The following is a 27,957-nucleotide window of genomic DNA, read 5'->3' as shown; positions in this document are numbered from 1 at the left end:
TCTACGTTTTTAAATGTCATTGTAACATTTCTATAAATGTTTGAAGCCAGTGGACTTCTAATACTCTAAGCATACAGCAAATCTCCTGAAACTGTCCATTGCAGCTGACGCAGGAGAAATAACGGGACATTTTTTTCAGTCTCCCTCTCCCCTCTATCTCTTTCTATATCTCTCGACTTCCCCCGCATAGATTCCTGTCTGCGCGTGCACGTCCCTTCTGAAATGCGCGGCAGCGGCCTCGCGCAGCGTCGCCTACAGGAATCATTATTTTTAGCGCCTGGTTCGTGTTGCAGTGTCGGGGTCGCAAGAAGCTTTTCTCTCCATCTCTGTTCAATTGGAGCAGGACTCGCGGTTTGCACGAGAGAGCTACGCAACGCGCTGACTGTGCGTGAAGTTGCGGGTCGGTCGATGTTTGAAAGCGAGGAGGGGAATAACAGACTGACAGAGCAGGGGGGGAGCACCAACACATCTTGTCCCCATATCACCAGCGTCCGATACACTCTCCGGTGCTCGTTTAACGGACAGCCAGGAGATGGCTAGCCCCACGGCAGGTCGAGAAGTCCCGGATGCTTCACCGCAGGACGAGCCGGAGGCGTCGGCTCAGCCCCATCCCGAACCAGCCTGTCTGGAGGCTCAGCAATGGATAGAGGTGAGTGAAGAGACGCTCCGGGAGGCTCACGGGCCTGCTGCTACAGCACCGCGGGACAGACACGTCCATTACTGGGGGATATAAATACATAGATCACCGGTGCACCGTCACCTGTTGTGGGGACGATGCAGTGTCGGGTTACCGTGTGGGACAACGGCTCTGCATGTGTGGACAAACGTAAAAGTTGTAACATGTCTGTGTCCTGGCGTTATTTAACACACACACCAGTAACGTGGGGGCTTAAACAGGGGAGATTAAGCTAGAAAAAAACTGAAAAGTAAAATGAAATCTTATAAAGTAGCCATTATGTAGGCCTACTGTTTGTTTTGATGTTTTTACTTGCTCGGTGGTGTAACGCCCCCTTTCTCCGGGTGAGAGCGGATTCCGGTTGCCATAGTGATAAAACCGGGCCAGCATTTACGCACGAGATGCTGTAGCGTTGATCCCATCGAATTAGATTATTATTCGGGGTTTGTTGCATCGCTTCTTCCACCACCATCATCTGCTTGGATAAAAACGTCTCTCTCTGCGAGCCAGAGCGGTGAATCATGATTTTGCCCTGTGGAGCTGAGTTATGATGACCTATTTTCTGCTGTCCCTGCTTCAGGCTACAGCTACCTGCCAACTAGCATCTCAGCTTTGGGTAATAAAGCCTGGAAGTACAACAAAAATGAGCTCTAAAGCTCTAAACTGAGTTTTGGCTTCAGCTTCACACGGTAGATGTGTTTTCACAGGACTCCCACTCCATCCATACAAGCTGTGGTAGATTGCAGAGAGTGAGATGGATCGTTATATTAAAATCTGAATTGTAATTAATGCAAGACTGCAAACACCTTGACACAGAGTTAGAATTGTTGTAAAATAGATAAAGATAGAATGATTCTTTCCATTGTCAAAGAAGTAGAAAGGTGAAAATATTCATAACTGAAAATAACAAACACTTATGAAACAGATTTAGGATTGATTATTTAACAACAATTTGTTTGCAGAGGACATTTCGGATTAAATGTTGAGCTCTTCTGCTTGTGGAGAACAACGGCTGATCGATAATTTAAATGTAAACTTGCAAAGTTACCCCTTCAATAAATGATGTTTGAGTTGGGACATATCTGATTTTCAAGTCATACTTGTGCCCCACCCTATTTATAAAAAAAGGATAACAAAACATTTCTTATATATTCCAGTTTGAAGGATAACGTTTTCCAAACATCGCAAAAACATAAAGTGCTTTCCTATAACCTTAAACGTTTTCAAAATCCATGATTTAGAGCAAATTAAAAAGAGACTTATTTAGATATAAAAGGAAAAAAATGTTTTTATTGATAAAACTAATATTTATGTGATTTAAAAGAAATATCTAATAATTAAATTATAAAAAGGCCTTGGTTTTAAAAACATTTAGTTTAAAGCATAAGAATAATATAATTGGTAGTCTGTATTTTTGGGGGGCATTCCTAGTCAATCAGAATTACAATTGACCTCTAACATGACATCCCTCTTAAATGAAGTTCATCTTGCTCCCAGTCAAAGCGTTGTGGTCTTTTGGATCACTAAACAAATGTTATTAACAGGTTTTTTTACCAGGAAGGGGACAATAAGCACATTTTGGTCTGCATTTAAAAAGAATCAATGCTAGTAGTCTAGGTCAAAAGTTGCTCTAGGTCTTATTCTCTCCTGTAGTGTATTCCTCTTGCTTTGTCGTCCTGCTGCCTCCTAATTCTCCAGTTATTTAAAGTCCGGTCAGGCCAACTCTATTTATAGTGGTGTATTTATGCGCTTTCACAGGTGTGGATGATTCAGGGTTAAACACGCCACCCTACGCTCCATGCTGCATTTTCAGTTTGTGTGCCTCTCTCTAAGAGTATGCAAAGTGTATTCACACACACAAATGTCAATCAGCTATGCATGATACAGCTCACACACTCCTCAGACACGCCCCGGTTGGGTGACACTGGTCACTATGGGAACATAACATGCGGCCTCTCAGGTGTCACTGTTTCCAGGGGGAGCAGTAGGCAATCTATCACCACATGACCAGAGCAGGAAATGACACGGGTACAGACAAGACCTTTCTATCTGTTTATAGACGAGACAAGGCAGGATTAGACTGTCTCAAAGCTGATGCACACCATCGACTGTGCTTAAACCTGGTGGATGTGTCGTTGATTGAGCAGGTTAGAGTTGGACATGCTTAGAGGAAACATAACGTAAACTTTGGTGACAGCAGTTAGCCTCTGCTGTCACCAGTATACAGTACATAGCCGGTGAGGTCAGTCACACAGGGGAATAGATAGACCAAAGAATATATTTGTGTGTGTGTGCCAGATGCCACAGCTGTCTCTGTCCGAGGCAGATTATCTCCAATGGTTGCAGACAGCCAGCTGAGTGTGTGTGTGTGTGTGTGAGAGAGAGAGAGAGAGAGAGAGAGAGAGAGAGAGAGAGAGAGAGAGAGATAGAGAGAGAGGAGAGAGAGATAGAGAGATGATAGATAGCTAGATATAGGAGCGATCGAGAGAGAGATAGCGCTCTATAGATGCGATAGATCGAGATCATATATCATAGATATATATATCCTATATATCTCTCTCTACTGCTCTCTCGCATCTCTCATATCTCTCCTATCTATCTCGCTCGCTAACTGCTGATCGTCTCTCTCTCCCTCATCTCTATCTTCTTCTCTCTCTCTCTTTCTCTCTTTCATTTATCCTTCTCTCTCTCTCTCTTCTCTCTCTGCTCGAGAGAGGAGAGAGAGAATTCATGGGATTTTCCATGCATTAATGCTGTAGTGAAAGAAATGTGGAATAATGATGGGATAGACTTACTGCTCGCACAGATGTCTTTCATGCCTCAGTGATTTTTGAAGTTTTTATGTTGCCAAAATACTTGCAGTTTCCCACGGATAAAACTACACATCTTGGCATGGTGCAGATTTCATTAGCATTACTTCAGGTCGTGTTGTATTTAAAAAAGTGTTACGCTTAACTTTACTTCATTTAGGATGCAAAGGACACTGAAATGTACATGAAAACAGACTCCTAGTGGGGGAAATAACATACCTACTTTTTGCACTTAAGTGTATTTTGTACTTATCTCAGAAGTTAAATAAAGATTCAATTACAAATTACATTTGACTTAATTTATATGCGCAGAGTGACATATGTTTATATTAAAGGTCACTATCTTATTTTGCCCCATTTTGTATATTATCATTGATTTAAAAATACAAAATAACATGCCATGGTTACGTTATGATAGCTCCTATATATCACATGTAACTAAACATTTTAGTGTACTTTTACCACAAATTCATTTTACTGTGATATAGTACAGTAAGTGTGCTGAGAGGAAGTACTTTGGTTCCTCATGTTGATTCATTATCTGGTGGTTTCTAGTGTCCAATCACTGGTTATTTTCTCCAGATTAAACTCATCTTCAATCTGGATTATGACTTAATCTTTAGGGATTTCTCTTTCAGTTTTTCTTTTTGTGTTTTTCTCTTTTTTCTGTGTGTTACGATAGTCCATTAGTCTGCAGGATGCCTACAGCACATTATGACATACCGAGGTTAATGCTTCTGCAGCACCACACATTGAAACAGCAGCCTCTCAGCTCTTTGTGCATCAACTGGGACTAACCCTATACATGAAGTGGCTTTACTGGGAGCACATGGGCAGTTAAGCTTGGGTTAACAATGTGCATCCCATACATCAACTTTACATTTGAGTCACAAGCATTGAATTGTAATATTTGATGCCATAATTGTTCTATGGCTTTTCCCGCAGGGACTGCTAATGAAATGTAGCTATCTAGCTAACTCTGGCGTAATCCATCTTGTTAATCAAATTCACTTAAAAGGAATTTCCCTTTGTGTTTGGTGGATAAAATAAGTACTGTAATTGATTCTTCTGAAAACAGTAGCTTACCTCTCAGATTTCAATGATAATACATGAGCGAACTTGGGGTCGATTCAGGACATGGACTGGTTGTCCCATGATATATATGAACATCAAACTGTCAGTGCAGCAGCATGGCCTCTTATTATTTGTATAACTTTTAGTCGGAGCCTATAATCATGGCTTTCCTGAGCTGTAATACAACACAGCATGTGATGTGCGTATTAAAAATATCACATCTAACTTAATTTACTGCACATTTTTCTGCTCCTGTGCTCTAATTTGTAGCCTCTCATTCCTTCAATTTTTTTTTACAGTTGTTAAAATACAAGAAACGTGTACTTTGGCCTGGTTCTGCTTCCCCTCTTCCTCACACACAGTTTACATGGTAGCTGCTGCTGCTGCCATTCACCCAGACTGAGCAGAGCAATCCTCCATGGAGGCTGACAGGGAGCGAGGGTCGAATTACTGTTGAAATACCCTGAAGGCCTTTGAAATGGTTTTTGGAGCAGTCATGAATGCTCACTTATCACACGTCACTCTCTCATGCCAATCTGTTGTCCTCTGCTTATATATTTTCATCCCAATTTAATCCAAAACATGTAAGCGCACATCAGCCACTGTGTCTATCTTTTGCACTTCAGTTTCAGCATTTTATACATAACCAATCGTTATCCACCTCCACCCCTTACAAACTGTCTGTGGCCTTTATCACACACACACACACACACACACACACACACACACACACACACACACACACACACACACACACACACACACACACACACACACACACACACCAAACAGTCATCCTGCTCTCCCTCAATAGAGTACTTTCCTTGGGCAGTAAATTATGCATGACCATGCTGTAAATGTTTCAAGATCTAGAGTCTAACCTCGATAAACAGTGTGTGTGTGTGTGTGTGTGTGTGTGTGTGTGTGTGTGTGTGTGTGTGTGTGTGTGTGTGTGTGTGTGTGTGTGTGTGTGTGTGTGTGTGTGTGTGTGTGTGTGTGTGTGTGTGTGTGTGTGTGTGTGTGTGTGTGTGTGTGTGTGTGTGTGTGTGTGTGTGATGATAGACAAGAAAAATAAAATGATGCCAATGGGAAACATCTGGTCTTCACTTATAGAACAATAGGCTTTTTTCAGTGTGTGTGTGGGTGTTTTCCTGTCATATGTTTGGTACACGTGCATTCTAACTTCACAAAAATAAATACAAATGATTTTCTAAATATCACCTGAAATAAAGGACAAACAAAACAGAAAAAAAACATCAAAGACTAATTCTCTTAATAATTCAAAATATTATTTATTGTTGTCAGTTGCAGACAAAAATAGACCCATTTACTCAGCGTGTGTTGTTTGTTAGAGGATGTACAGTAAATTATAGTATACAGTATACTGTATATGAGCAGTGGAGACATAGAGAGAATGTATGGCTGCAGTTAGCAGTTTCGGTGCTAACTATAATCTGTGCTAATCTGGATTAGAAGTCTAAAGAGTCGAACCTCTCTGATTTTTGGCTGCTGGTTACACAACAGCTCCAGAAAGCAGTGTGTGGACTGGTAATATCTCACTCCTCCTCTCCGGCCTGAGCAGGAAAGACGTCAAACTGGAGTTCAGGTTAGAGGATTGAGGTTATGGTTCGCTCAGACTACGACTGCGTGCACCTAAATCAGGAAAATGAAATGAGGACACAGAGCAGTGTGTCACTCTCATTTGCTTTCTACTGAAGCAAAACATGTTGGGGGAAGGGTGAACTGGGCAGCAGCAGGTTCCTCTGTCAGCGACACAATGAGGCACTATTCAACAGACCTTATGCACTTCTTTACTTGATAATCAATAGATTATAACAACAAAAAGATACTTTCAGACAGAACAATGAATCATAAACTAAATATCCTCTGATTTTGGTTTGTTCAGGACATCGTCCTCGGCTCTAGGAACTTGTAATTAAAATGTCCTATAATAAATAATAACTTGATTATCAAAAAATAACTAATAAAGAAGGAATCATCACTAAAACTATTAGGTAGTTGCAGCCATATTTTTAGTCCACCTCCTTTACATCTGTGTCTTCCTTTGCCCCCCAGGCTGTAACGGGGAAGAGCTTTGGAGAAAAGGACTTCCGCAGTGGACTGGAGAACGGCATCCTGTTATGCGAGTAAGCTTCTGACATCCCCCCCACTCAGTTTTGATGTCTGAAGCAGCAACAACATACATGAACTCCTCCTAAAACTCAATAAATCTCTGCTTCTCCCCTCCTCCTCTGTCAGGCTGCTGAGTGAGATCAAACCAGGGCTGGTCAAGAAGATCAACAGACTGCCCACCCCCATCGCTGGCCTGGTAAGAGGACACTCTCCAGTGTGACATCAACACTGTGAGCCGGCCTGTTCGTCAAAGTGATAAACTCTGACTGTGGTCCCCTGCTCTCTGTCTTACAGGACAACCTGTCTGTCTTCCTGCGGGGCTGTGAGGAGTTGGGCCTGAGGGGCGCCCAGCTGTTCGACCCCGGGGACTTGCAGGACACTTCCGTACGAGCTAACCTCAAGTAAATAGCTATGTGTGTTTGTGTGCCTTTCTTTATTGTCCATTTGAAAGGGATAGTTTGGATTGTTTGAAATGAGGTTGTATGATGGACTTATTTATAATAAGTGGATCCCAAAAGTGTATATTTTGTGTGTGCAGGATTTCAGTCGCCAATGGAGAAAGATTTGTAGCATTGATTTATTGAAAAAGCCTTAACTGTTACGTTACATTCCTTATACCTCTTCCACCTACGTACCGATTCTTTCCTTAAAGGTCATCTATTATGCAAAATCCACTTTTTCATGTCTTTTATAAATAAACATGTGTCCCCTCGGTGTAAAGAGATTCTGAATGTTTCAGGAAAAATGATTCGCTCTCTTTTTGTCCTGATCCATTTATATAAAAACCTGTCTGAAAATGAGCCGATCAGATTTTGGCCACTTTATGATGTCATAACTATTGGCTTGTGTAACCATTAGCCAATCACCAACCAAGGTAACCCCCCCCCCCCCCCCCCCCTTATCACCTGAATCTCCTCCTTGAGCACCATTGTGTTCTTTTTAACCAAATATCTCTGAGGGCCGTGGGGAGTGGCTCCTTATTTTCATCTAGTAACAGACAGAGAATCAGCACTTTTGAAACAGGGCTGAAACAGAGGGGATTATGGGATGCTGCAATGCATGATCTGTTTGGTATTTTGAGGCAAACACTTGCGAGACATGTTTTATATATATCTGAGACCTATAATATATTGATGAAAAACAGTATAATAGGAGACCTTTAATGGAGGTCAAAAACCTGGTTTTAGCTGTTTTGTGATTTGGGTGAATCTGAAATAACCTAAGTAAAAAAAATAAAAAACGTACCGATCAATGCAAGGGTAGACAAAAAATGGTGTGTTCAAAAGGCTCTGTTATCTTGAACATATGTTTAGCTGATGCCCAGGTCACCAGCAGCTTAACATCTAAGCCTGAAACACAGGACGTGCTGATTATCATCTCTACTGTAGATAACACACTGACTGGATAATAGCCGTATTCTACCCCGCTGCAAAATCCAAACTATCCTTTTAATATAGTTTCGATTGACACTAACACACTTCTCTGTCATCAGGGACTCTGACTGCAACCGCAAACTCAAAAATGTGAGTCATTATTGCCGTTTCATTTATTTGTCTTGCTTTATCTTCTATATCAGTGTGTTTAGCAGTAATGAATATACTTCACACTCCTGTATCTCTCAGGTGCTGAACACCCTGTTCTGGCTTGGGAAGGCTGCCAGCGGCTGCGCCTCCTACAGCGGACCTACTCTCAACCTCAAGGAGTTTGAAGGGCTTCTGGCTCAAATGAGGCTGGTGAGTGAACACGGTGAAGAGGGGGGAGGGGGGAGGAGCGGGAGAAACACAGATAGCGGCTTGGAGGAGGTGCGGGGGATGGATTTCTTAGTTTCCTGTCTTTGTTGGGGTGCAGCAGAGTCACACCAAACAGGAAACAAACACATTTTTGTTTTTGTAACAACACAGCCCCTCCTCCTATTTCAGGGAGACACAGAACAGATAAACAGGATAAAAGAAAGGAGAGTAGAATGTCTCTGCACATTTGATCTGTTGGTTAAACTGGCAGTCGATTCAAAATACCGTGAATATCTATGACGGGTTGCATGAAGCATCTTAATATACATAAGTTATTCCTTAAAAGCTTAGACGTAGCACACTCTTCCTTAGCAATAACTTAAAGAAGACATTTATATTTTAGGACACAACTAATTAGTGTGAGATTTTTTCCCTAATCAAATCGGTCCTACTTTTCTATTGTTTTTCGGACATTATGAACCTCTATTTTTAACTTGAACAAAACAAAATGTTCCATTAAACACTACAACAAATGTTGTGTTGGTGTCCAGTCTCTGGAATTTTCATAACAATTTCAAGCTGGACATTGGGAAATCGCTTGTTTTTTTGTTGCAACTGTGTTAACAATTCCCATACCAAATGAAATAATACTTAAATCAAATCATAAAATCATCATCGGAAAAACTTAGGATCCTTTGTCCAACCCTTCAAATGTTTTCCTTTCTTTTGGCCTCCTTTGCAATCATTTTCTCAACCCAGGCATTTTCTTGAGGGAGCTTCTTATATTATTGTTCTTACTACATCATGCTCCTTTCCATATATTGTTTTAATGCTCTGTGTTTTTTATTTGTGTTTCTAGGAAAGTGATGAAAGTGGTGACGGTTCACAGAAGCGCAGTGTGAGGGACAGCGGCTACGACTGCTGGGACTCTGAGAGAAGTGACTCTCTTTCTCCACCACAACACACTCGTGACAACTCCCTAGACAGGTGAGAGACATCCGTCAGCACACACACATACCAGAATATATAGACGCACACACGGGGATATTTCAGATAACTGATGAAAGGTTGAATACAGCTACTTCCTAATTTTAGAGACACACATTTGAAACTTTAAAACTGGTTCCACCACCCACATGTGTGTTTGAAATAGTGTGTTTTTTAAACCAGTTTTCTTTCTTTTTTGACAGTCTGGACTCCATTGGCTCTCGCTCACAGCACAGCCCTTCTCCTGATGTGGTGAATCGAGGCAACAGTGATGGTTGGTTCTGATATGTCTTTATATAATATTTCTGAATGTCTGCCCTAGTCTTTTTCAACAAACACGAGAGTAGATATAGATCTTCTCATGTAACTTTATTAAAAATAGCAAATAAGCATATTTCTCAACATCCCTTTAAGGCAGGAATACAAAACCCACTCACCCATAAATAATCCGACTGCTGTCCCCTCACGTGTGGGGGTTTTAACCTTGGTATGTTATGGCCAGTCAGGCGACCTGTGAATAACAGCTGAACGTCCAGACACTGTGTGTGTGTGTGTGTGTGTGTGTGTGTGTGTGTGTGTGTGTGTGTGTGTGTGTGTGTGTGTGTGTGTGTGTGTGTGTGTGTGTGTGTGTGTGTGTGTGTGTGTGTGTGTGTGTGTGTGTGTGTGTGTGTGTGTGTGTGTGTGTGTGTGTGTGTGTGTGTGTGTTGTGTGTGTGTGTGTGTGTGTGTGTGTGTGTGTGTGTGTGTGTGTGTGTGTGTGTGTGTGTGTGTGTGTGTGTGTGTGTGTGTGTGTGTGTGTGTGTGGGTGTGCCCCAGATGCAGCAGCTGTTGATCTGGGTAGCAATCATAAAATATTTGAACCTGGGAAACACAAGCTGAGGTCAACATCCTGCCTGGTGTGTGTTTGTGTGTCTTTTACGTTGACACTTTGAAATGCATGCAACAGAGTGACAAGAAAAACTCTATTTGAGAGCTGGGAATAGACCCCTATCCCTACATTCCCAGGAGGTCCGAGAGACAGTGTGTCGCTTTACCAAGTTATATTCATTACCCAACACGAAAGAAAGTCAGGGAATATAAATATACTTATTCTCTCTGTTTGTGTGTTTGCGAAATACTGCATAGATGTATGAATGTGAAAAGTTGCCAAGGAAAGAAGTGATATTTCATTGCATTTAGAGAATGGTTCATTGTTTACTGTAATGTAGGTCGTATTTTTCAGTAACCTAGCAAAGCTGAGATTTGGGGACAAATCAGACATGTTACCAAACAAGCAGACAGTCCAGAGGTAAAACCGAAACCTGACATGCTCTACGTGTTGATAATAATGATCCCTTATTCTCTTTTAAATAAGTTGGACTAACCTTGGTTTTTCTAATCTGTCTGAGAGTCTGTATGATGGCTTTCTGTTTTTAGCCTGACTTCTTATAAGCAATGGGCTATCTCCAGTCCTAGAAATGTAAGGCAATGCGGCTGTGCCTAAACCTGCATTTTCTTTCTATTGTGTAGCAGGGAGTGACTCCACTAGTTGTAAATAGAAATCCAAATGTTTAGAGGTCTATGTAAAACTAATCCTACTTCTCACTTGATTTATTACTTTTTAAATGAGTTTATGGTCTCTATCGCTAGTCTCATGTCTTATTCAATACAGAATGGTTCTGAAAATGATGGTTTCATTTAGATTCAGTGTCCAAGTTGCTTGAAGCTGTAAAGAAACTTAAAAATAATCTGTCATGACCCATTTCATAAGAAATTCCCTTCACTGGAAAAATCGCTATTAGCACATAAGATATTATGAATGTGGCTGGTACGTCTTGAGAAGCTTCTGCAGTGGTGATGATGTAAGGACTCATTAAAAGTACTTCCTGACATATTTTCTAACCTTATTCACTCTTTTTTTGTAATCTTTCATGCTCCATCGCTCTTTGTTGCCCAGGACGAGGCAGCGACTCGGATGCTGATGCCCCCAGCAGGAGGCCAGATGTGAGGAAGGATGACATGTTGGCCAGACGGACGGCCAGCAGTGAATCAAGAAGCTTCGTTCCCTTTAACCAGTTTCTTCCCAACCGAACCAACACCAGCTGCTACATCCCCGCTCCACGCCGAAAAACACATACAGAGGAAGGAGATCAGCGGAGGTAATGACCACCAAATTAGTGCATTCAGATACAAATAATGCATATTAAGTGTTGCAATGGAAAAATACATAAAAGGAGCTGAAGAATCACATAAGACACACACACACACACACACACACACACACACACACACACACACACACACACACACACACACACACACACACACACACACACACACACACACTCTTCATCATCCCTAATCTGTCCCTGCCGTTACACACCGTTCCCCAGTCAAGCCTCTCAAGAGCAGTCCACAAGAACTGGACCGCAACACAGAACTCCCAAGACTGTCACTTGGGCACCCGAGAAAAATGAGGAAAAACAGGAAGAGGAAAAAGTGACGCAGGAAGTGTTGGAGCAGAAGAAGCTGCAGAGGTTGCAGAAGGCAGGGATTAAAGTTCTGCCTGCTGCCGTTCGCTACAGCAGGTCAGAGAGGAGCGGCATGAGAGCTGCTGTGGTTTGACAGTTTTGGTCGTGTTCACTAACGGATCGTTATGATGGTCATTTTAATTGTGTGTTTTTCTGGTGCTCTATTCACACTGGAGGTTTGGGTTTGTGCAGATATCTGGTTTGAGCAATTTGGCTTATTTATAATGCGTTTTGGGATCGAGATCTGACTAACTGCTCGATACTGTTTCTGTGTTTTATATGTGAGAGCTTGATTCAAGTCTTCTTGACTGTTATTAAGGGGAAATTGAGCCACCTTTTACTTAGTGTTTAGTGTTTACATCAGTGTTGATGGTAAATGCATTCAATTATAACGCTGTCATTTGATGCGTCAAGGACGTAGTTGGATGCAATGAACATCTAGAAACTACTTTACTTTAGCTTAGGTGTCTATCTCAGGTTTCTTATGAATATATCATACACTGAGGATTGTATTGCTTCAGTTAATCACATTTACCATCAACAGTGATTGGGCATTCACATAAGGTGGCAAATGTTTTCTTTAATATTGTAAAATAACTTTTAATGGGCATGGATTGCTACTCGGTTGGTTTGACAGGTGATACATTTGCCTGTGAACTATGATTTAATCAATGGGACCTTGCAATATCACACTAATTGTGGACGCATGTCAAATGGGAACTTTGCACGACGCTACCTCTGCTCTCAGCATGCAACAAAATATTTTAATAACCTATGAATGACCTTTTCACACCAGCCCTCCAACAATGGAGGAACAGGAAGTGAGATCTCCGTCCCCGAGCATCATCCTTCGCTGCGAAAATGAATTTTTGAACACTCAGAAATCTGCCTGGGACTCTTCCTCTGATGTGGAAGAGGAGGCCGAGGTGCGGAAAGTCCCGGATGTTCGTAAAGACGATCTAGCATCCAGACGAGCTCATCGCGGCACGGTTGCTCCCAAGGTGCACCAGTTTGTCCCAACACCTGCATGTAGCAGCAAAGACAGGGAGCGCTGGGAAGGCATTAGACGAGCCTCGCAGCAAACACTGCAGGAGAAGGAGATCAGGTTAGCTGAAGTTTGTTTGTGTGTGCTGCCATTTCTCTTCCCTTTGCTCTCCAACTCTCACACATTTTCCTACTTTTTCCTTCTTTGCGTGCTGTGGTCACTCGTGGTTTGACGTGTGTGTGCTCAACTTTGTTTGCTGTGTGTTGCGATTGGCTCTGTGATTGGACAGTGACAAGGAAAAAGTCCCTGACATCATTACACGCCGAGACAATCCTTTCCTAAACTCCGCCCCTCACCACGAGGAAGAGGAGGACGGGGAGGAAGAGGGAGAAGAGGGGAAGGTCATAGCAACGCCTAATAAGCAGAAGGATGACCTGGCTCGTAGGCGGGCTCTGAATAAGCCCCTCCCTCACAGGGACGGACCAATGAGCTTTGTTTCTGCCCCAATGAGTGAAAAAGACATGCAGAGGTGGGAGAGACTCAAGATGACTGAACCCAGGTGCCCAACACACTCTCTCTGTTTCAGCACACATGCAGTACAAAGCACTTAAATGCTGCTGTATGTCAAGTGTGTGGGCGATAATGACTAAGTGCAGTGTGTGTGTGTGTGTGTGTGTGTGTGTGTGTGTGTGTGTCTAGGTTCAGTTTCAGTCTTAAACAGATGGACTGTAGGTAGGAGAGTAACTTTGAACTACAGAGCTTTTCAGATGAAGTTGCAATCCAGTTATTTAAAGGGATATTGCTTAAATCCCCAACAAACAATGACTTTACTACATTTGGTGCTTTATTTGGAAAGCCGATCAACTTGATTCCTAGATAAACAGCAACATCTATGTTATCTACACAAAGTAAGGGGTTTCATAAATGTGAATATATTACTTCAATACTTCCTTTATTATTCAAAATTCCCAACAATCATTTTTTAAATTAATTTTTAATTATATGTAGGATATCTTCCTGTTTATTACTTTTTGTGAATCGAAATAGTCCATTTGATGATGTATTTCTTAGCTGTTATGATTAATTCAGTTATCAAAAAACCCATTAACAGGTAAATACTAAAGTACATAATGTAAATAGAAGTTCATTAGTTATTTTCTTGGACATATTTAACCCTTAAATGGGCAATCACATATACATATTTTAACAGAGTTATAACACCCGTATTTCACCTATGTTACACTGTTATTAGACCCATATTACACCCAAAGTCTTTATCTTGTACACTTTTGTAAGCACCATAATCTCCACCAAATCTTAGTTTCCTTTCTCTTCTGGTCTCAGTTGCTCCCCATGTTCTCATCTGCTTGTTCATTCTCCTCACCATTGTGCACAGAGTTGGGAATTGGTCTGTGACCAAAAGAGAGGCAACTGTTGGCTCAGAGCACTGCTTGGGCTTTTTCCCCCCCTCTCAGCACTGATGTCATTAGATAGGATAAAGAGTTTTTTGTGTTCCCAGTAGAGCTGCAGTTACTAGGAAAAGGGACTATACCTTGTGTGCTTGGTGTGTGTGTGTTGTGAATGTACGTATGTGTGGAAGTCATTAAGTACACAAGCCCATGCTCTGTCCCCTTCTGTCCATCCACACTTCCTGTCTGATTCATCATTTCCAACTCATGCTTCCTTTGTCTCCACAGTCTGATCCTCTCTTTCTGGTTGCTCATGATTTATTTTCCGCCCTCTTTATTCCCCCCCTGCTCTTCTCCTGGTTGTTGTGGTGTGTGTGTGTGTGTGTGTGTGTGTGTGTGTGTGTGTGTGTGTGTGTGTGTGTGTGTGTGTGTGTGTGTGTGTGTGTGTGTGTGTGTGTGTGTGTGTGTGTGTGTGTGTGTGTGTGTGTGTGTGTGTGTGTGTGTGTGGTGTGTGTGTGTGTGTGTGTGTGTGTGTGTGTGGTGTGTGTGTGTGTGTGTGTGTGTGTGTGTGTGTGTGTGTGTGTGTGTGTGTGTGTGTGTGTGTGTGTGTGTGTGTGTGTGTGTGTGTGTGTGTGTGTGTGTGTGTGTGTGTGTGTGTGTGTGTGTGCGCGCTCGTATGCCTTCATGTGTGAGATTGTATCTACAGTGAGGCCAGCCCGGCCCCAGCTGTGTGTCAGGCTTGTCTGGAGAAAAATTATGGAAGTCCTTTCAGCGGATCAGCAAAGGCTAGACGGGGTCACTGCAAAGTTGTGACCTTTGGGGGCGTGACAGAGATCGAGCAGCCAATAGACACAATCGCATCAAGTGAAGGGGAAGAGACGGAGTTGCTAAGACGACTCCTTTCCAAGGCAACTGTAGCCATGCCTACTATTGGCCTGGGCTCCCAGCTTTCAGAGCGGGAACACAGGTACGGACGAGGCCAAATACGACTTAGGCTACAGTGTCTTGAATCCAAAGTCTCTTGCATTAGTGTGGACTGCACTGACAAAAAAATAGGTCCCTATCTTTTTATATTATCTATTGAAGGATTTAATATAATTGCTTGTGATGTTGATTTATATAATCTTTCACATTTCAGGCTTTTTTGAATTAGTAAAGTAGGTAGTGTGGCTGCACCTCTCTCTGCATTGTCCTGATTTGCTTGTAGTTTTAATAGTAGGTAACAAAGCTACACATGCATGTACATGCTGCTGTGACAACTAGTAATAGAATAAATAACTTGTATTTGAAGTATCAAAGACATGATTTAGGAGGTATTTAAAAAGTGTCTTCACTACATAGATAACAAACCCCCTTTTTTTGGGTCAAAAATGTAGGTTTATGTATTGGCCATTATATCAGGTTTCTTAATTTCTCAAATATCAATATTGATATCAGTTTAAAAGTGATGGTCGGGCTTCAGACAACAATTATAGCAAATGCACAATTTGTGCACTTCTATAATGTATTTTTTCTGATCAAAGGGCTTTTTCTTTTAGTTTTGCATCTCTTTTGCATGGTTTTTCTTACCTTTATCTATCGGCTCCTAAAACACTCTTTGGAATGGTTTTCAGTTTTAATTCTTCTCTTCTTTACCTTCTCTTTTCTTTACTCTTGGTCACCACTTGTGCACTAACATAGTAGCAAGTTTGGGTATTATTGTTGTTGCTGTTTGAGCTTTATATGATGCTCTCACAGCCAGGTGGATGGAGCTGACCTCAATCAAACCACCCCTGCCTTTACTGACCTCCCACCCTGCACCCCTGAGACCCCTCCTACTCCTGCCGAGATGGATGCACGTCTGGCTCAGTATGAGCAAAGAGCAGAGGAGGATGAAGAGGATGAGGAGGAAGAAGAGAGGATCCCAGATCTTCAGAAAGACGACATGATGGCAAGGAGGACAGGAGTTTTCCATAAACAAAGCACTTCTACAGCGATGTTCAACCGTTTCCTGCCTCTGCCCAGTACCAAGCGCTGCACTCAAGGCGAGGTCACCACTGACGCGGCTCCGCAGAACAGAAGGGCAGACAGGAGAGAGAAAGTAAACGCCAGGTGGGCTGAGATTTGTGTGTCTAACAGTGTGAGGAGGAGCACTAACACGCTTGGTGTGGTTTACATCCAGAAAGAAAGCTTGATGTTTATTCAATTCAAGGAGTTTCTCTCATAGAGTGGAGCAACAGCAACCCAGAGTTCCCATGGAAACACCTGACAGGACTGTAATCCGAGCAACGTCTCACAGAGAATATGATGATGAAGAGGATGAGTATGATGAAAACGAGCCTTTGCCTGACCTGGAGAAGGACGATATGATGGCTCGAAGGACCGGATCATTCGTAAAACCCAGTGCAGTCAAAACAAATCAGACCAAAAACCAGTTCCTGCCGGTACCTGGATCAGTGAAATATAAAGTCGCCCCTGTGTCTGCAATGAAGCCTCTGCACAGCAGACCTAAACTCACTGAGAAGATGGCCAGTGAAAGGTATTTAATGTGTTTGAATGATGAAGAGACTGGGGTGACTGCCAACTACGGCAACTAACAAAGCATATTTCACAGGAAGAGAAGGTTTGAGTATGTTTGCAAGTTAAATGACCTGCAGTACGAACACTAATACAACTCAGTGGGGGATTTACAGCTGATCCAGTGTTGTTGTTTTGGTTCCAAGCCTGCATGTTTGAGGGCCTGCAGCTGGACTCTTGACTTAATTTGTTGTATTTGTATATGAAGGATCTATGATGGATTTGATTTGCTGTTGTGGTCGGATTCTTGGAGTTCTCTTTCTCATATGGCTTGGTGAGGTTTGTGCTTGGTTTGGACTAATATGGCCTTTTTCTTTTTGCTGTTGAGGTTTAACATTGACTTTGTTTGGCATGACGTTGGTTGTTTTGTTCTACTTGAATATGAAGCGGTTGGCTGTTGTCTCTGTATTTAAAGTATAAGTCACAGCTGAATCACAATGGGGCGAAAAACAGCTGCTACTCTGGTTGGTTCACCCATATAATAAGAACAAAATAACTTCATTGATCCTTTGGGGGGAAATTGTGTTACCCTACAGATTCTCCTTATCAAGTTATAAACAAAGATACTTTATAAGAAAAATATAAATAAGAAAAATATGTGCATTATTTGACAATATATAGCTAACATAATAAATGCGCAGAACTAGAAATATGTTAAAATATATTTACTATAATATATAACAATAGTGTAAAAAAAAATGGGACCTTTGATTTTAAAATATAGGAATAGTATGAATAAGAATATAACATAAACACTTACACATACCGCATGTTATTACACGGCTTAGTTGAATACTCGACTCTGATTGGTCATCACCATGTTTGTGGTTTATATTCATTAATGACAGCCTCGCTGCACAGTATCCCTGCAATAATACCCTTAATTGTATAGTGTTGAAGGCAGATATATGAAAATGTTTGAGAATGAACACACATCTAGCACGAGTAAATACCATAAGATGTAATTGCAAACAAACTTGTAATTTGGGTGAGGTGACTCTTTAGGCCTTCTCTTTTATCCTGCAACATGGAACATGGCTAAACGTTTCAGCACACAAACACTGCCTCTGTTGTCCGTGATTCAGTTTTGATTTATGCGTTGTATGTATTTGCTGGTAACCTTGGCCTTGTGACTGGATTTTAGCAGCATCGTTACCGTGGCAGCAGAACCTCAGGCTTCGCTCTCCAGAGCCTCGACCCTCCTTAAGTGTGCCGGTCTGAGGGAGAGGCAGGGGGCGGATGGAAGGCAAGAGGGACACATGACGACCCCTAAAACCTCTGTGACAGATGCTACAGAGCCCCTCTCTACTCCGTCGTCCAGTTCTGCCACTTCCCTAACTTGTAAAGTGGATAAGTCAAGTGTAGAGGAGAGAGTGGTGGAAAAGGTGGAGGAGAGAAAGACAGAAATGAACGAAAGAAAGAAACCATTCTGGCTGGACGACGATGATCTGCCTCCCATCATGTGAGATGCTCTTTTTTGTGTCGTCATGCCTCCCCCTTCTCAGATTTCCCTCTACCATTTATCCGGTTGGAATTGACGTTAGCGTTTATGCTGCTGCCTATTCCCTCACCTGCTCCTTCCTCTCATTCACTTTACTCTGTTATTGTTTTAGGGTGAGCCGGCGAGTTGCTTTTATGTCTGAGGACACTGAGTAAGTCTTTCTGCGTGACGAGATTCTGCATGAAAACAATATTGACACGCTGTGCACGTTTCATTACAAAGGAACATCCAAACACGCTCACATTATGCTCATCTTTGTGTATCATCATTACTAACATGCAGCTTTTTATTGTCATTTTTTTACTTTTCATGTCATTCTCTTTTACACTTTTTGTTTAAAAAAAAAAAAGAATAGTTTGGAAGTATATTACCCAACTATAAGGTTGAGGAAATGGGTTTGTCCTGTCAAAAGAAGTAAGATATGATTGCTCAGTTGCTTGTTGAATTGATTTGTTTGTGGAAACAGCTTACATAACTAATATAAATCAAGAAAATGAGAATTATAATGCAATATTTGTGTTTGGTGGACTTTTACTGGTTGTTTTAACTTTATGCTTCATGTTCATATCTTGTAGACTATCTTTGTCTACATCATCTATCCATTTTTGAAAAAGAGGGCATGTTTCTTTCCTCATGGTTCCACTTCGATCTTAGAATGTGTATTTATATTTATTACATTATTTTTATTTATTTTTATGTATTCATTTATTTAACAGGGACAGTGCACATTAATGAACATTTCTGTAAATGTGCCAGTTAGCCAAGAGGCTATTTTCCATCTGTAGCCCCTGGACAGATTTTAAAAGTCAACCTAAAACACATTTCATTTTTATTGTGTAATCGTAAGTGATCAACACTAACAATTAATTAATTAATTGAATATGTTCTGTTTTGCAGAGCCACATTTGTCCAACTTAATATGCTAAAGTGTATTCAGTCATTTATAAAAGATTATTTTTTTATCTAGGACCGTGAGCATGAGTGACATACTTAACGAGGAAGAGGTGGGACACTTACCGCCGGTGAGCCAATCACGAAACGAGCGCATGCACGAGCAGTACAACAACTCTCAGGAGGACGACGACCCCTGGAGAAACGTAAGACACTGAGTTTGTGAGGTCCATTGCAAAAGAAAAGGGAAAATAGGTTGTGCATCTTATTTAAATAATATCAATGTTATTTGAACATGAATATAACCTGAATCTTCACACTATGATCTCATGACAGGACTTGGCTCGCTGGAAGAATCGGCGTCGCTGTGCGTCACAGGATCTGATCAAGAAGGAAGAAGAGAGGAAGAGGATGGAGAAAAGGATGAAGGAGGAGGGAATTGACAGTAACAAGAGGAAAAGCATTAAAACCTACAAAGAGATCGTAGAGGAGAAGTAAGGATGATATTGATACTCTTTGTAGTGTTGATTGTAGCCCTTAACATGAGATAAACAAATGTAAACCTAGATCTCTGTCAACACGCTAACAATAGCAAAACCATATCAGAAACACTGCCTGGACACCAAATGCTTTGTGTCTCTCTACTTCTCTTGTCTAGGGAGCGCAGAGAGATAGAGTTGTGTGAAGCCTACAGGAATGCAGGGACTCCAGAAGAGGCTGCCATGGTTTTACAGCGCTACGCTCTTCGCTTCACCATCAGTGACGCAACACTGGACAGCTTAAAACTGCCCAGATCCACCTCAAATTCTAAACAGGAACATAATCAGGCGGACAAGGAGAACACATTGACTCCCACTATTGATGACACATCAGAACCGCCGCACAAACCAGAACAACCTGTGATAAAAGAGCAGAGGCACACAGAGCCTGAAGACATGGAGACAAAAATAACTCAACAAGACACGTCAGTTTCGGTCTCCTCCAGCTCCGGGTCACCTGGCAGCCCCCTCAGCCCCGTCACAATCTCAGAAAATGTCCCCCCTCAGTCCCTTAAACTAAATGAGCCTCGAGCCAAACCGACAGAGTCTCCAACCACTCCGCAAAAACCACCAGCTGCAGAAGAAACAAAGCCTCATACCAATCACGCTCGGCCTCAGATTGCTCAGGTGCAGCCTCACACCACACAGCCCACATACACACTCCCCTCCCCCCAACCTGTCTCCCCCCGACCCGTCCCCCTGCTGACAGCCAAACCCTACTGCCAGCCCAGGAGCACACAGTCCGGACACAAACCCGTCAAGGTGAGAGCTTCATATCAGTCGCAGCACTCAGCATCATCTGATACTTCACTGCTCCAGCGCAATGCATGACTGCATGCACTAATGAAAGGAGGTGTCTGTTGTATTTAGGGAAGTGCTAACATTTTAACTTCTTACTCTGTGACATTTCACATATTCTGTCATCTATTTAGTTTTGCATTGTTTTTCTTCTATAATTTTGTGGTTAGATTAACTGAACCCTAAACTTTGAACATAAAGAAGTAGTTCATAACAGTATAACTATGTATTAGACATATATTAAAAACATGAAAAAAAACATCCATAAATGTGTGTTACTGAAAATGATGTGATTCCTGTATCCTGACCTCTATGTGTTTCCCCCTCAGATGGACGGGTTGGTGCGAGTAAATGGAGAGGTGACTGAAGATGTACCGTGTTCCACTCCACCTACCTCTGCTCTGCACTCGCCATCAAAGGTCAAAGATGTTCCCTCAGAGCAGAAGGAGGAAGAAGTTCCCTCCAAACAGACGGAGAAAGACGCTCCCTCAGAGAAGATTTCCACTAATCACGAGAAGGTGGAGCACACGCCTTCTCCGCAGAGAGAAAAGCCAACATCGTGTTTAGGCTCTGCCATCAGCTCCCTGATTGGAGGCAGAAACTGTACCACCACCACCATTATTGTGACCGAGCTCACACATACGGAGCCACATCACCCAGACATCCACAGCAATGGACAGGTAATATCACAGGTAGCATGTTCGTCAATTTAATACACAATTAAGAAAGTCAGAGGTAAGCAGGCGAAGTTATAAAGCAGTCAATAAAATATATAGTTTTTTATGTTTTGAATAATTCCGACCACAAGATGCCTTTGGGCATTAAGTCATAAATATAAACAAAACCTATAAGTCTGATGGGTCCAGTAGTATGTAAGATAAGCTGCACACAGACAGATACACACTCCCTGGCAGAGATATTTATGTTGTTTTCCTACGTAAGTTGTGTCATGGCTCAACGGAAAAGGTGTGAATTGTTTTCATTAATTTTCCATTCAGGTGCATTCAGGCGTTTATGAAAAGCCTTGACACCTGAGACACAGGAGACAGCTGTGAAAAATGAAAGCCAGGGGACAAAATGAAAGCACACAGTTAGACAATTCAATTATGAATGAAGTTACTTGTTGCATTAAAAGGTTGCAGCCTAGCAACTGACTTGAAATCAACCACACAGGGGAGTCCAAAAGAAACATCATTCAGACTTTATTACCACGTAATGAGCATGGATACAGAAATACAGAAGAAGAATACTGTAATGTGCTCATGGAAATAAATCTTAGTCCCCCAACCATACAGTTTTGACATAAATCATAAAAAAGACATAAAACAATTACAATTGTATTTCTAAACACCACTCGCCCAGTTGCAACTTCCTTAGTTTTAAACACCAAATAATGTTTGTTTGCAGTTTAGTCCTTGTTGGCGAACATGAGCCTGAACTGAAAAACTCCTCTCTGTGGTGATTGTTCTATGTAAAGCAAGTTCTGCTCACGTTGATTTGAATATTGTATTTACATGAACTGAAGCCAGCGACTGCCTTAAAAACACATAACAAAGGAAAGACTTCAGTATGCTCATTACATTTGATTTGCACTAAATACAAATACCAGAGCTGTCATTTTTGATGGAAAAAAACAGGAGAAAGAAATCCTTTTAGATCCACCTTTTTAGTGTTTTATTAACTGGTTGAACATTTTACTTTCAGGTCAACGGTACTTCTGGGTTATCCAGTCCAGTGGAGGAGAACAAGTCTCAGTCGGCTACATCATCCTACAGCATGCAGGATTATTCTCCCACTGTCACAGGTAACAGTTTTATAATATAGATCTGTATTATTTCTATAAGCGTATTGATTTGCACTATTTCTATTTATTTACAATTTACAGAAACACTTGACTTGACTGGCTTTCTATATATATATATATATATATATATATATATATACTGTTTATACCGTATATATTTTAAAAGACTATATTATCTAAATAAGTAGTGTTTTTGTCTATGAATATTTATCCATAACAGTCAAATGCATTTTTTGTGTAAAGCAAGCTGAAGTTTATAAATGCTTGTTTAGTTTGACTATGATTATGTATCTCTTATATCTATATCTATATATATATAATATTAGTTTTTTAAATAATTATCCTCTTGTTACGTGTAATACTCGGCCTATAGAGCTGATTCTGATCTTAATGTTGCTGTGTGTGTCGTTCTCCTCCACAGAGGGGCTTGAGGAGAGCAGTGTGACTGTGAGTATCTCTCGGCATCTCCAGCTGTTTTTATTTTCTGTTCTTCCTTCATTCTTACATTTGACCCTGTCCTGACCCTTCGTCTCCAGTAGTCGCTGTTGTCAGACTTGTCCTCTCACCTTTCCTCTCTTTCTGTCCTTTTGGTCCCTATACATGTGTGTGTGCGTGATTGTCGGGGTGGTCTGGGTAGATTGAGACCCCCATGTTGAACTTGGCTAAACGTGTTAATCACTGGGTCTGGGACCCCAATGAGGAACGTAAACGCCTGGAAAGTTGGCAACAGGAGCAGGAGCGCCTCCTTCAGGTACACTGGTGGAATGGTGTGTATGTGCATGGCACTGATAGCTCTAATTATATCTCACTTTCAACATCCTCGATTCCTTTCCTTGCTTCCTTTCCTTACTTCTTCGAGGATGTAGGAGAGAGAAGTGGATGCACAAAATAGACAAATTAAGAGGCATGAATTTACAGCAAAAGCACTGGATGTGTGTGTGTGTGTCTTTATATGTTTACTTCTATGTTATTTGTTGTTATTATTCTGTACATACAGTATTTAACAGGCACAATTTTCTTCTGCAGGAGCAATACCAGAAAGAACAGAAGAAGCTGAAGCAGGAGTGGGAGAAAGCTCAGCTGGAGGTGCAGGAGGAGGAGAGAAAACACAACGAAGAGGTAAAATCACCGACTGCTTTTGTGTGTCCTTCCTAGTGTTGTTATGATACTAGTATTTCTCGCTCAGAACCCTTGAAAAGTATCGGTACTTGATACCATTTTCAATACTATGGTAAAAACATTTAGGGCATTACAAAGCCTCCGACATTGTAACTGATCAAAAGGCATTGAAGTGAAAGTGAAAATGTTATATAATGTTATATTAAACTGGAGCGGATTAGAACAGTGACGAGAAGAGAGCACTGTGAGGGAGTGAGAGGAGGCGGAGGTACGTGGGCAGTGCAGTGATGTGTGTTAACTCGTTGAGAGGACAGAGAGAAAGAAAGTGCAGCTGGTTCTGTTGTAACCATGGAGCGGAAAATAAATGTTGATCAAATATTTCAGAGTGTCCTAACACTAAAAACAAACAACTAACTCAAACCCTACTGCCACTGCGGCACAAGCTAGCTAATTTCATGCAGGATAAAATCCATTGTCCAGGCAATCATTTAGTTTGTGAGTTTATTTTCTTAGGTTACAACGATTATACAGCACAAAGAACAACGGCTATTACGTACTCTCTTGAACTAAAACTACACAAAACAGCAAGAAAAGAAAAGTGTAACAATTAAATATAACAAAACAATGAAAAGTTACAAAAAATTGCCTTACATGATGTGTCTATATTTATTTGTGTACATCTTTCAGGAGAGAAAGATCCTAGAGGAGACGGTGACACCTTTAAGTCCCACCGGCTTGTTAAACCAGCAGCCGGTCCGGACAGGGACGACTTCATCAGCGACAGAAAACAACGCGGCAGAAGGAGGAAACGTTCCTCCACAGCAAAACGGCCAAAGAAGGGAAGCGACCGACGACCAGCATGAATCCAAGCTGCATTTTTTCCAGGGTGAGGAAAATGCAGGAGGTGTCCACTCCACATGTGTGTGCCTGTACAACAACTTCAACCATGTGTTCCTCAGAGTTTCTTTGATGAAGTTTATTTTTATGATTTATTTGTGTAGATTCTCCATGTGATGGCGAGCCTTCAAAGAAACAGGAACTGTGGAAGACGGCCTCTCTGGACCGCAAACCTCAGCTAAACCAGTCACAGTTTGTTAAAAGGTACGATAGGATGCTTTTGTGCACTTTTGTGTAATCATGCTTGCTGCATGACTATCCTAAATATATTTGAAGTTGTTGTTTCCTTTCTGTGTGTTTCTTATTTCACATTTAAGATGTGCCCAAATCTCTTGTTAGTTAAAAAGGCCTGAATAATTTAAATGATATAATGTATAAATATTACCCCTGAAATGCATTTTTAACATATTACAGATGTTTTAAATGTGTATTTATTTATGTTTCTGTTTGTTTTCACCACAGGTCTGAATCACATGATGCTGTAACAAGCAAACCGCAGCCTCCCCCCACATCACCTCAGCCCCCCTCACCCACCAGGTAAAGACGCATGAACACTTAAACACAACAACATGTCTGAAAGAAATGAAGCTGCAGTGTTTAATGGTATCCATTAATGTCTGTTTTCCTGCTGCTGTGTGTGTGTGTAGGTGTGTGAGTGGGAGGAGACTCTGTTCTGGTTGTTCTCAACCGCTGGGCAAAGGAGCCGCCATGATCATCGATACACTCGGGCTGTTTTTCCATGTACAGTGTTTTAAGGTACTGAGTTATTCTACCATTTTTAAAAGTCAGAAATGTTTCACAGTGCGAACACATTTCTGGATTACATCTTTCTCTTTTCTGTAGAATTTTAAAAGTGAACTGTTTTTGTGTATTTCTCTCCCTCAGTGTGCAGTGTGTGAAGGCCAGCTGGGTGACGCCACTGTAGGAACTGATGTCCGTATTCGTAACGGACTGCTGAGCTGTCATGAGTGCTATATCGCATCTCGAGGTGATGCCCAAAAACAAAAAGACACACATAGACTGGCACACATTGGTATATCGTCTTTAATTAGCCCTGAGAAACATCATTTTAAGCAACTATTTGCTTAACCAAACATAATTCGGAACATAGTTGATCCTGCTTTTGGTCACATATCTGTTTTCTAAAGTCATATGAAAACATGCATCTTTTTTCTGATTTCTGACTTAACTTACAGTAGGTCTCTTCTTATATTTGTGAGCCCTCTAACACTTATTCTCTATTCTAAAACTAATGGTCAAGTCTTTTAATTATACAAATAATAATAATTTAAACTAACTCTATTTAAAATGAGGTCAGAGGGTATCAATTTGGGAATGTTTAACAAAGTGGCTCCAAAAGGGAATAATATCACAAATTGTTATTAAAAAATATTTATAAAAGTATGAGAGCAGACTTTAACACTTTTCCATGATGTTTCTATGCAGGCAGAGGTCAGCCCACCACACTATGATGACCTGGATGTGACCTGGAACCCCTCACTATCCCTGTCACTGATTGGCTGGAGAAGAATTTTAGAACCTTGACTCTCATTTTGGACTTTCTGGAATACCTGAAATGCACAAACAGCTTTATGGATGTCACAGAGCAAAACCTGGACTGATATATGGACTGGGTTACAAAACCTCACACATACAGTACAGTACAGCGTGTGTGATTAATAACTGAACACATGTATACACTTTACTTAATATGTGTAGCATGGATGTAATCAAGAAATCGGTGTATTTAGACATGAAGCACATCCATATATAGCACAGTTAAGATATGGCATTACATTTGTCCATCATTCCTAAAGCCAGCAAGGGGAGATTTGCAGCACAGAAATACATAAAGCACATAAACTATATTTTGAAAACAAATTATATGAAAGAATAAGTTATTTCATTTCATCTCCAATCACAATGCTTCCGTAAGAATAAGATAGGGAGTGATTTTACATTTCAAGCCACCAGCCATGACATCATCGAATTATGAAAACGGCAAGTGAGTGAGTTATCATTGCACGTTTATATGGATAAAAGAAGACATGCTAATTCATTTATTGAGCAAATAATAGATGGTAAAAATAACTCTAATATAATTTTCCTTTCATATATATTTTTCATTGCTCTAAATCTCCAAGTGCTCGACCAGAAATGAGGCACAAACTGCATTTATAGACGCTAACATAAGCTCACATGTGATGCTAGAAGCTGAACCACTACACAGTCTCAAATTCCTGATTCATCAACTCTGCTTCCGCACTGATCAAGTGACTGGATTACCTGAAGTAGCTTGACCATTATAATGCCTTACTCATCATAATACTTTCTCATTCTTTTTTGTGTTTTGTGTTTACAGTTTTGCATGAAAGAAGAACATTATATAAGTTATTGTGAGTATTGCTCAGATGGAGTAGTGTGAGTTTGACGTTATCATCTCAACAGCTGAACTTTGACTTTCCTCTTGTATGTTGTACATCATCATGATATTTTTTAATTGCTTTGGGAATCTGGCAAACTTACAACCTTTTTTCTCTTTATAATTAATTTTACAGGAATGAGAATGCATGTTAATAATTATATAATTGTTGTTCTTTGGATTTTTAAATATTTTTCCTTTAGGATGTTTTAGCCATTGTTTATTCTCATAGACTGACTGCATCTGAATCAGTGCCTTATGTAATGAATGCGAGGGTTTGGGTATGTGCCGGAGTGATTCACACTCACACCGACCACTTGGTCTCAGCACATTGTGTGTTTATCTGTCTGTCTGTCTGTCTGTCTGTGTGTGTGTGTGTGTGTGTGTGTGTGTGTGTGTGTGTGTGTGTGTGTGTGTGTGTGTGTGTGTGTGTGTGTGTGTGTGTGTGTGTGTGTGTGTGTTGTGTGTGTGTGTGTGTGTGTGTGTGTGTGTGTGTGTGTGTGTGTGTGTGTGTGTGTGTGTGTGTGTGTGTGTGTGTGTGTGTGTGTGTGTGTGTGTGTGTGTGTGTGTGTATGAAATAATGCATGTATAGATTTGAATGTGATGTCTATTTTGACTTGGAGCACAGTTCCATACCAGCAAAAAACATTTTAAAAGGATCTCCCAGTCACCTGCTGTTCTCTTCCATATCCTCCCATGAGCTAAACCAATGACACAAAGTGATTTGCTGCTTCCCTGTTAATAAATCTCCCGTATAATGACAGTTTCACAAAGCCCTATAATCTCTCCTCATCTGCCTCTATCACAAGTGTTGCCTGCCCAGAGTCTGAGCTGAACGCCTCTCTCCTCTGTGTGTCTCTGAACAGCTGACAGCGTCTTCGTCACTCAGAGGAAGAGAGCGCTCAGTTCTTTTATAGCAAGTGTATGTTTATCAATAAAATATTTTAAATGGGATGCTGTCTGTCTTCTTTTCCCATTAACTGCACTTTAATAAAGACACCATGGTGAAGTAGGTTAGTGATGACTTACCGGTATGTTCTACTCCCTGAGGCTGTGACTCCGGAAAAACTGATTAGATAGAAATACTAATGTTTCCTTGCAATAGTGTAAGAAACAG

The 27,957-nt window shown here is 41.1% G+C and overlaps 1 protein-coding gene across 5 annotated transcripts; it reads left to right on the top strand.

Moving 5' to 3' along the window:
- The first annotated feature begins 211 nt into the window (after positions 1–211).
- Positions 212–27,301, top strand: LOC117556125 (LIM and calponin homology domains-containing protein 1-like). 5 transcript variants are annotated; one of them, XM_034231355.1, is made up of 31 exons: positions 212–649; positions 6,637–6,707; positions 6,820–6,889; positions 6,988–7,094; positions 8,186–8,216; positions 8,316–8,426; positions 9,283–9,410; positions 9,614–9,684; positions 11,346–11,547; positions 11,782–11,976; positions 12,716–13,024; positions 13,194–13,463; positions 15,020–15,280; positions 16,051–16,404; positions 16,520–16,831; positions 18,017–18,331; positions 18,483–18,521; positions 19,338–19,467; positions 19,598–19,755; positions 19,920–20,562; positions 20,928–21,278; positions 22,303–22,402; positions 22,824–22,849; positions 23,040–23,153; positions 23,429–23,521; positions 24,209–24,407; positions 24,523–24,622; positions 24,881–24,955; positions 25,066–25,174; positions 25,304–25,406; positions 25,865–27,301. In XM_034231355.1, the coding sequence occupies exons 1-31, from the start codon at positions 533–535 to the stop codon at positions 25,888–25,890; spliced, it is 5,190 nt and encodes a 1,729-aa protein (XP_034087246.1). In that variant the 5' UTR covers positions 212–532; the 3' UTR covers positions 25,891–27,301. The 5 variants fall into 5 exon arrangements, with proteins under 5 accessions (XP_034087246.1, XP_034087245.1, XP_034087247.1 ...); XM_034231354.1 differs by having other exon boundaries at positions 18,014–18,331; XM_034231356.1 differs by lacking the exon at positions 23,040–23,153 and having other exon boundaries at positions 18,014–18,331.
- The last annotated feature ends 656 nt before the right edge of the window (positions 27,302–27,957 follow it).

Source organism: Gymnodraco acuticeps, unplaced genomic scaffold (genome assembly GCF_902827175.1).
Source record: "Gymnodraco acuticeps unplaced genomic scaffold, fGymAcu1.1, whole genome shotgun sequence".
NCBI classification, from domain to species: Eukaryota; Metazoa; Chordata; class Actinopteri; order Perciformes; family Bathydraconidae; genus Gymnodraco; species Gymnodraco acuticeps.
The sequence above is the reverse complement of the archived record's forward strand: the minus strand, read 5'-3'. Positions and strand labels throughout refer to the sequence as shown.